The following is a 9487-nucleotide window of genomic DNA, read 5'->3' on the forward strand; positions in this document are numbered from 1 at the left end:
ACAAACACTTTGTGTCTGCAAAACATGTGAGGAGAGCTGCAGACCAGGGACAATCCAGAAATGCTCATGAATGTCAGTTTAGAAGCTATCAAAGTTCTCAAATAAAGCACCTTTTGAGAATGTCAATGTTTGTTGGGAATTATCTGACAAAACTAGGAAGTATTTTTGGTTTAGATATTAAAAGTTATAGTTGTTTATTGATTTTAGTAAAAAAAAAAAAAAAATCGCAACTTTTCATCGCAACAATCACAAAAACTGCCCGTGAAATCCTGGAGGGACTGATTTCTGATTGAATCTACTGGATCATTGGTATGATCAGAGCTGTAGCATCAGATGTTTTCTGTTGTAAGGAGAGCTCCTGTTCAGGGCGTTACATTTACAAAAACTAAATGGAGAAGAGTTGGAGACATGTTTGAGATGCCCTCAGCAGCTCCGACTGATTTAGGAGAAAAGGTGTCAGATGCATTTTTTGACCATGCTCAAAAATCAAGCAACAGGACTGCGAGCCTTCTGCAGCGCAAGCGAGGAAACGGAGAACCCCCGCAAGCGTTTCAAGACCGTTTGGAGTCTCCTTCATGAACGACGTTTACAAATTAGACACCAGCAGCCGTGGCCACCTTCTAACTGTTCGTGTCAGCTGTGAAGAGCTCATTAGGGTTGTCATCCTTTGTTGCAACCTTTAATGTTAGATTTTTGGAAAAGTATGCAGAAGTTAGCAACCATGAGTAAAAATGTGAGCGATGTTCATAAACGGGACTAAAGCAGGTTGGTTTGGTGCTGTGATGGAGGAGAAATGCCCAATCAGGCGCAGCTTCACAGTGAGACAGGTTATCTGACTCGGTGTCAGGCTGTTTCAATATTGTCTGATTCTATCTTAGAAAAAAATCAATATAAATTAAAAGTTTATATACTCTGCCTAAAGTTGTCCTTGACGTCCAAACTCTGACTGACGATCCATCTCTGTCCTGATAAATCAAAGGCCGGTCCGAATCGTTTCATTTTCCAATGTTTTACTGACTGGAATTCAGAGTGAAGACGTGTTAATTTCATTAGGGAATCAAGATGGAACATCAGCTGCATTTCAATGTAGCTGCCATGCCTCATCTTCTGATGGTGCTCGTGATTAAAACGAAACTTGACCTCATTCAAGCTGGAGGGAGTTGAGAGGAGCTGAGCATCAGCCAGAACATGCTGGACGCCGTCGCTTTCAGGCTGGGAATCAAAGCTTTTCCTTGATCCTGTGCAGGAGGAATAATGTCATGTTTTATTGTTTTCCTCCTCACTGTGCCACCCTGCTGCTCGAACATTATTCATTGTCCCGCCTCCCCCTCCCCCCCTCTTGCCCCAAACCCCTGATAAATGAACGCAACCTCCGTCTCGCAGTCAGCAGCTCAGAGTCACCGACTTCAAAGCCGGCAATATGAATAATCAAACCGTTATTTTTAGCTTTTCCTCTTCATGTTACTGACCTGACTCCATGATCCATGATCTTTTTCCTCCTCCCTCCATCCTGCTTTCTCTTTCTGTCTGAACATTTCTCCTCCTCTCATTCTCTGCAGATCGCCGATTTGTACAAGAAGCAGCAGCAGATTCAGAATCAAGGAGACAAAGCTGACCCAGAGGACTACTACTGATAGTCTGCAGCTCTCTGCAGGGATTGATAAATAATGGAAATTTAGCAAATTTCAGTGTAATTGTAAATATCTTCTCATTTTTTTTGTATTGTTGAGAGAAAATAAAGGCTCTTGCCGGTTTTAAGCATCCTGTAATTTGTTATCGATTTATTGAAGCTGCTTCTTCACTCGTTATGATTTTCCCTTTGAGAGCCAAAATTGCGTAAACATCTCGCCGCGTACGGTGCACATAATTCCCTGAAGCAACATCGATTGGGCAGTTACTGCGTACCTGCTGCTCATAGATCTGCGTCAGAAATTCACTGCAAAAAAAACCATCTATCCCATCTCAACATGCAGGTGGCATTCCAGCGCCCCCGTTCAGCGTGCGTCGGTCACGAGAGGACACACCAAGGAGACCGCTGGCTGCCTGGAACCACATTAGGACTGGAAATAGACGGAGACCTGACAGTCGCTCAAACGGCAGGACAAAAACAGAAGCACCCAGAGCTTGTATTAGATTAGATGATGGAAATCTACTCACTGTCCAGCCTGGATCCAAGGGAGGACCTGGGGCAGATTTAGAGACAAGGATGTGTGAAAAGCGTGTCGTGTTGAGTTCTCTGTAGGGGTATTTAATGTGGGAAGAAGGTGTGTTTGTGATGGATTGAGCCACATTTTGTGGTTTGGTTTTCTTTTTTTTTGCAGCACCTTAGAATGCCATTTAAACCTGAAACGGGTTGTGTGTAACCTTCAGGTACAAGGACAACAAAACACCCGAGCTCAAGCTTCACATTGACTAACATGAAAGTTTGTGTTGCAAACTTTAAAAAAAAAATCAACTTTAGAAAAGAAGAGGGGGGAAAAGGGTTTCAGAAAACCTCATAAACCAAACTTAAAAGTCATAAAAAATAACTAAAATGTATTAAAGTGGACAGCAACTACATTTCAGGAGAGCATTTCATTACTTAGCAACAAAACTAAACAGTCTTATCGGAAATAAAAAAAAAAGTCTCAAAAGGCCTAAACAAATAATAGAGAAGCATTTTGTTTGTGTCACGTTTCTGATTGTTTTTGCCCCTCTGTAGTTGCCATAAATGAGTAATCTATCAAATGTTAAACCTGCTTGTGAAAATGTGGAGAAAGTGCAGCTCAGACTCTTGTTCTAGACGCTGATCGGCTGTAACATCAGCAGGAGACGACGCCGAACACAATGAGAAGGAAGGAAATAAATTTGTCAGCTTTGTAGAAGCACAGAGCCAGCGTGCCTCATTACATCCCTGAGCTCATCTCTGGGATATTTACATGTAAAAGTCTGCAGCATGCGGCACAATATTGTTACTGTTTTCACATGCAGAGTGGTTTGTATTTCCTGTCCTCAAAAGCATGTTTGTTATGGTTTCTCTGTGTGTCGGCTGGTGGTTTGCCTGTTATGTGTGTGTGTGGGCTGTCCTGCGTCTGAGAGGGATGCCATTACGGCTGAATAATCATGGAAATTCCAAAACCAGTTTTGCCTTTTTTCCCTCTTCAGTGTGTGTCTGTATGCATTTTCTTTTCCTCTTGTTTGTGCTTTGAATGTGTCTCCTGTCCCACACGTTACTTCTGACACTCTTCATGAATATCATTATCGCATCTTTTCTTTTTTTTTTAATCTTTTACACACTCAAGAGGCGCGCTGGTTGTTACTAAAAATCTGAATTTTAAGCAGCGCTTGTCAGCTGTTCTGTTGCTTTCAGAGTTGCCTTGAAACAAAGTGAGAGACGGAAGGAGCCATAGTGGAAATCAAGCAGGCGGCAGAGCATGAAATATTGAGAAAGCAAATCTGTAATTAATTTAATTGTTTGCTGTGAGATCCTGATGTAAATAACTGAAGGATGAGTGCAGTTGGAGGTTGTTTGGCTGACTTTTCCTCACCCTTCAGTGAACATACGTGTGTTTGTGTTCACCGAGGGGGGCAGCTGGAGCACATCGCATGCCTGCAGGACATGGCGGCGCCGCGGCCTCCATTTCCACCGAGGTCTCGGCTCGTGTTCGAACAGCTGTGCTGTTAGTTCACATCAAGTCACCTGCTCAGACCTGCACCTGCAGGGTGGGAGTGGGGGGGGGGGGCTGCTTTAAACCTGCCTGCTCAGCTCATGTGGTTTTTCCACATGTTAGCCTTGACTGGTGAAAAAAATGAATGCTCCTAAAAATGATCCTTGATCTGGTGTAGAAGCTGAAGATGTTCCTGTTTAAGGATGTGTCCTCCTTGAAGCGATGTTTTGTCAAATCTTTATCAGTATTTAGTGCCTTATCAGGTGTTGAGCACAAAGCATGGAGGAAAGGGCAGAAGTCTTCATCCAGGTTGGACTAAAGGCTAACCAAATGATGATTACTGTTCTGCTGTGAATACAATATTGGTTTATGACAATTTCAAATCATTGTATTCTGTTCTTATTTACATTTTACTCAACATCCCAACTTTTTTTCAGAGCTAGGGTTATACATTCATGCAGTAATGTAAACATTAAACAAACAGAGTTGTGCAAAAGTGTGAAGGTTTAATATTAGTTATTGTGACATTCTTTCACACCAGTGTGTCAGTTTTGAGAAAGAGTTCTTTTACGAGCCTGAAAAATGATAGAAAACAGGCCCTCCTGCCTTTTTCTCCATACGCTGTTTTCTGTCTGGTGTCTCAGATGATGAGATCCTGATAACTACTCGACAGAAAATCACCAGACTATCCCTTTAAAGTGGTGTTATGGATTATCTCCGTCTGCAAAGAAAAAAACGAGGGCAGCTATTAATAAACAGAAGAAGGCAGGTTTCACCTTTGTGTCCTTTTGGTGCCTCTCTCCCCCTCCCTCACCCATTTCTCCCACATAAGCTATCTGTCTTCTTCACAATGGCCCTTTCTCCACCCCGAGAACAATGCGTTTGTTCTCCTCCACCTCCTCGCCGTCCCCTCTTTCCCTTCCAGTCCCTCCATCCATTTGTTTGGTGCTCTCTGTGACATCTCTGCCATGCCAGGCCGTGAGGGAGAGAGGGCGGGACAGACCCTGCCTTTGTCCCCGGCCGAGCCCACGGAATATCAATAGTGTTTTTCTTGAGCAGGAGCGTTGAGCGTTGGCCAGTAACCTTTCAGATTTGATGATGTCAGGCGCCCTCTTTTTTTTTTTAAGCCCTTTATATGATTTCCCTTGTCCTGAAATCTCCACTTTTAGCAGGTTGTGGACATAAAGGACAGGGCAGAACTGTGTGCACTGTGACTCATCAGGATTCTGCACTTCAGTCTGATTGAAATAAGCTGAGTTTGGCAGCAAAATCTGCAAATAAAATAGGCGTAATCACAAAAAAATAGACATGCTTAATCCTACAAAGTGAAATAAGTATTCCTTGAAGGAATGCATATTGCTTACCGCCTTGCATTCCAAAGTTTTAAATAAAAACTTGATCTTTTAGCTCAGAGTGCATGGTTTGGATGACTTTTTACTGCAACCAAACCGAACTTTAGCTTGCTATTAGAACTGACTGAGTTATATTTATTTTTGTGTTCAAAGTCTGCATCTTGAATCAGGTTAATCAGTTGTACATGTACATCCTGTGATTACTTTCCAGGAGATTCATTACCATTCGTCCAGTGCTTCATGAGATATTTGATGACACTCCAAACAAACGAACCTTCAAGCAGCTGCAGACGAGGTGAGCTCTGTGAATTCTCGAAGATGACGCACTTTAGTCATATATTTTTGTCGTTAAGCGTTTCTTTCTCTACTCGGTGGGTTGTCAACCTGTGTCCAATTAGAAAACCTTGATGGCACAGCTTTATTTATGTTTAATCCTGGCTTCCAGCCTCGACTTTTAACAGTTTTCTGGCCAATTGCTTTGCACGGCTCATTTGGCTTGTTTGAGTATGGAAATGTCTCATTTGATTATTCGACCCCTGCAGCATAGCTGTTGATTTAGTCATAACCGCTTTCTGATGGGTTTATGATGATGGCAGAGCTTGTTGTTCCTGCTTCGTTTAGGCCCACACTGAGAGGGGGGGGGGGGGGCTGCAGAGCGCACTTCATTGGATCATTGTTGGCGGCCATTAGTCGTATGACCTTTGTGTGCCTCTCTTTGTGTTTCTCCATCTTGACTGGCAGCAGACCCTCGAGCAGCCATCTCTGTGGTCCTTCTGCACAGCCTTCATTCAGCTGTGACCAACATTACTAAACATCCCAGGAAATAAGAAAAAAGAATCAGACAGGGATGAAGTTAACAGGATTCTCTGATATATGGACTTTCCCAGATTCTGATTATCCTCTGAGATTTTGAAACTATAGCTGGCATATTTATCTTGTTATTGTCTCTGTGTGTGTTCATTTGTCTGTTAGCAAAATATTTCATGAACTAGAGGATGGATTTTAATGCAACTCTCAGAGAGTAATCATTGGATGTACATCTACAGCTAACTAACTTTTGTAGTTAACCTGATTCAAGATGGTCGCCATAGCTAATCAGCATTATAAACGACAAAAAAGTCTATCATTTAGTCATTTTTATAGATATTAAGCTAAAATTTAGTGTGGTAGTAGCTGAGACTGATCCCCAACTAATGTTCTGAGCGCTAATGGATGATGTGAGATCTGTGTCTAAAACCTCGGCATGAACTATTAGAGTCAACTCTGCCTGCCTGTTAGCAAAATATCTCATGAACCACTGGGCGGATTTTAATTAAACTTTCAGGAAATAATGATTCAATCTAACTCTATAAGTGGTCAACGTTTGGAGCCATTCCAGTCAAAGATGGCCACCACAGCCAACCGAGTTTAGAAAGTGGAAAAATTGCTATGATTTAGTCAGTTTCAGAATTATTGCGCTAAAATGTGGTGTGGTAGTAGCTGAGAGTCATTCACAACAGATGCTCGTGAGATCTTTGCAAAAATCTTTGGCAATAACTTTTGGCTCCACCCTGTTTGTTAACAAAATATCTCATGAAACAAAAGACATTTTGATGCAACTCTCAGGAAGTATCTAAAACTGATCAATCTTTGGAGTCAACCCAAATCAAGGTGCTAATAATATCTCTTTAGATTTGACCAAAATGGCTACAATTTTGTAATTTCTCAACATAAGACGACATATTACAGGCGTTTCCTTCAAAGAATGCGAGGACTATAATTCTTTAATCTTTTGCTAGTAATTCTGTCAAAGAACCCCAACCATATTTGCTCTCTAACAGGTGTTTAATCAAGAGCCCTCAGCAGATACAACTGAGGCCACGGTGAGAACGAGCTTGATGGAGGCCGGCAGATGAAGAGGTTTCATTTGCACACTGAGTGAAGCCTGAAGTACTTTGCTTCTTCAGTCATCTCTAATACCAACAGCTGATATGAGGCCTCGTCCACCTCAATATCGCTACAACGCATCAGTGGACTCGTGTATAGTTTTGAAAACATTTCCAAATGGCTCCACAGATCGAGTCTCCCCTCTCTGTATTATTTAGCAGGAGATAAGCTCTCCCTCTCTTACATTAGTGTGCTTTATCACTGCCAGCAAGAGGAATGGGGGGGGTCTTCGTTCTATATGTGATACAGTTCCTTCCCTGCCAAGCGCAGCCGCTCAGCCATCATTCGGTGCTGACGAGTTTGGGTCCTCGCCACGTTCTGCACCTGCCAGACTCATAAAGAATCCCCCTCTGTTCCTCTGGGGGCCTCCAGGCAGGATCTGCCACAACTGTTAAGGATGTCGCGATTTAGACATTCAAGCCAAAGCTTAGGCTCCGTCGATAGCGCCAACAAGTTGGCAGATGGTCCGTTTTGTTCAGCTGATCCGTCAGCGGAGTATTTGAGGTGTTAGGATGAATGAACGGTTGGGATTTGTCACGAGCAGCACAAAAATGATGTTTCAAATGCAGAGAAGAAGTGGATTTGTTGCTTAATGATTTGCTGCTGTCGTGGCCAAGAGCGTTTCTGTGGAAAAGTGATCCTTGAGTTTTAAGCTCAGAAAACTTGAACTTCAATAAAATTAAGGCGAGTGGATTGAGTGGACGTCCTTGTTGAGGATGTCTCATTATAGATGAGAGAGGAAGATGGAGTCAAATCACAAGTGCATTCAGCTTGTGTGTTTGTTAAAAGCAGAGGAGAGCTGCTGGGCAGTAATTCTCTGCATATATTACTTTGCCAGCAGTTAAATGAATTCATATTCATGACGTGTGACATAAAGATGAAATGAGGCCTTCAGAAATCAGGCATTTTTGAGAAATTCCTCTGCTTATTTCCGTCGCTCTTTAATATAAAGTGTCTGTATTTTTCTGCAGCTGGTTTGCTCTTGCATCTTTGCATCTTGTCTGCATATCAGCCCATCTGTATAAACATGAACCAACATGGAGGAATTTGCACAACAATCAAAAATCACAACCGATGTGACTGCAGCCAAAAAGCTTTAGTTTTATCTCACATAAACTTTAGGGCTTGTCAACATGCATTTCGACACATTTTTGTGTGTTTTTCTGCCAGTAGTGGAGCCCTCCTGGGTCTTCTTCCATGAAGCCCAATATGACAGATGCTGCGATCACAAAGAGACGTACTTTGACCTTGGAGTTCAGCTCGAACCGTTTTAGATGATTTCCTTGGCTCTTCCTCTAACGGCAACACAATCTGTCTGATCAAACTGGGGTCGCATTTCTTTTTGCATCCACGTCCTGGGAGGTTGGCTACAGTCCCATGAACGTTATACTTTTTAAAAGTATTGGCAACAGTTGTGAAAGGAACATGAAGCTGCTTGGAGATTGTTTTTTATGGACATAATCTTCTTTCTGAGCTCTTCAGAGAGCAGCCACCTTTGCTTTTCTCTGTTCCTCGTTCAGTGAAGTCACACAATGACACCAAACTACCCATTGGTATATTTGCTCCTTTTAAACAGGCTGAACGGCTGATAAAAAGCTTTAAGGCACAGATGAGACTAATTAAGGTCAAACAATTAGTTTGAAACAAGACTATGATGGAAGGATTATTCTCTTTATGGTGCCGACAAACCTTTGTACGACACCAATTCCAAAAATGTTGGGATGTTGTGTAAAATGTAAATAAAAACTGAATGCAGTGATTTGCAAATCTAATAATCCCATATTTTAATATGGAACCTAGTAAACTTATCAAATGTTCAAATGAAAAATTGTTTTGAAAATATAAGATCAATTTTAATTTGATGGCAACATTTAATGTTTCAGCAGTCCCGGCTCTTCTTTACTGGATTTTTCCGTTTCATAATGCACCAAATGTTTTGTTGGTGAAGGGCTGGACTGCAGGCGGGCCAGTTCAGCACCCAGACTCTTCTGTTATGAAGCCATGTTGTTGTAATGGATGCAATATGAGGTTTAGTATCGTCTTGCTGAAACATAAAAGGCCAGAGGGCACGTGTTGTTCTTAAACCTGTAAATGCTATTCTGCATTGATGCCGCCTTGTTAGATGTGTATAATGCCCATGTCAGAGGCACTAATGCACCCCCATACCATCAGAGAGGCAGGCTTTTGATGGGATATTCAAAGTATTCCCAGTTTTTCATATTGTTTCACATTGTCCTAAAACAGTGTCACTAGTTTGAGATACACTTTTTCCCAGTGAACCTCTTTCAGGCTTTTTATTCCCAGTCCTTTTACTGACCTGTTGTCAATTAAACTAATTTGTTTCAAAATGCTCTTCTAGCTGTTCCTTATTTGCACTACTTACTTTTATAGCTGTTTGGTGTCCCTGTCTCAACATTTTTGAGATGTGCTGCTGCCTAAAAATTCTAGTTTCTTTGTTTAAACATTTGATTTTTTTATTGCTTCGTTGTGAATAAAATATAGGTTTGTGAAATTTGCAAATCTTTGCATTCTGTTTTTATTTTCATTTTACACACAGTCCCA

At 41.8% G+C, this 9487-nt stretch overlaps 1 protein-coding gene across 3 annotated transcripts in view; it reads left to right on the plus strand.

The window, feature by feature from the left end:
• lig1 (ligase I, DNA, ATP-dependent) overlaps positions 1–1769 on the plus strand; it is a 73492-nt gene extending 71723 nt beyond the window's left edge. For all 3 annotated transcript variants that reach the window (XM_017411070.3, XM_025004808.2, XM_017411072.3), the window contains exon 27: positions 1560–1769. In XM_017411070.3, coding sequence (XP_017266559.1) covers positions 1560–1634 — 75 coding nt within the window. In that variant the 3' untranslated portion in view covers positions 1635–1769. The remainder of the gene's footprint in view (positions 1–1559) is intronic.
• The last annotated feature ends 7718 nt before the right edge of the window (positions 1770–9487 follow it).

The sequence above is a fragment of the Kryptolebias marmoratus genome, linkage group LG20 (genome assembly GCF_001649575.2).
Source record: "Kryptolebias marmoratus isolate JLee-2015 linkage group LG20, ASM164957v2, whole genome shotgun sequence".
NCBI classification, from domain to species: Eukaryota; Metazoa; Chordata; class Actinopteri; order Cyprinodontiformes; family Rivulidae; genus Kryptolebias; species Kryptolebias marmoratus.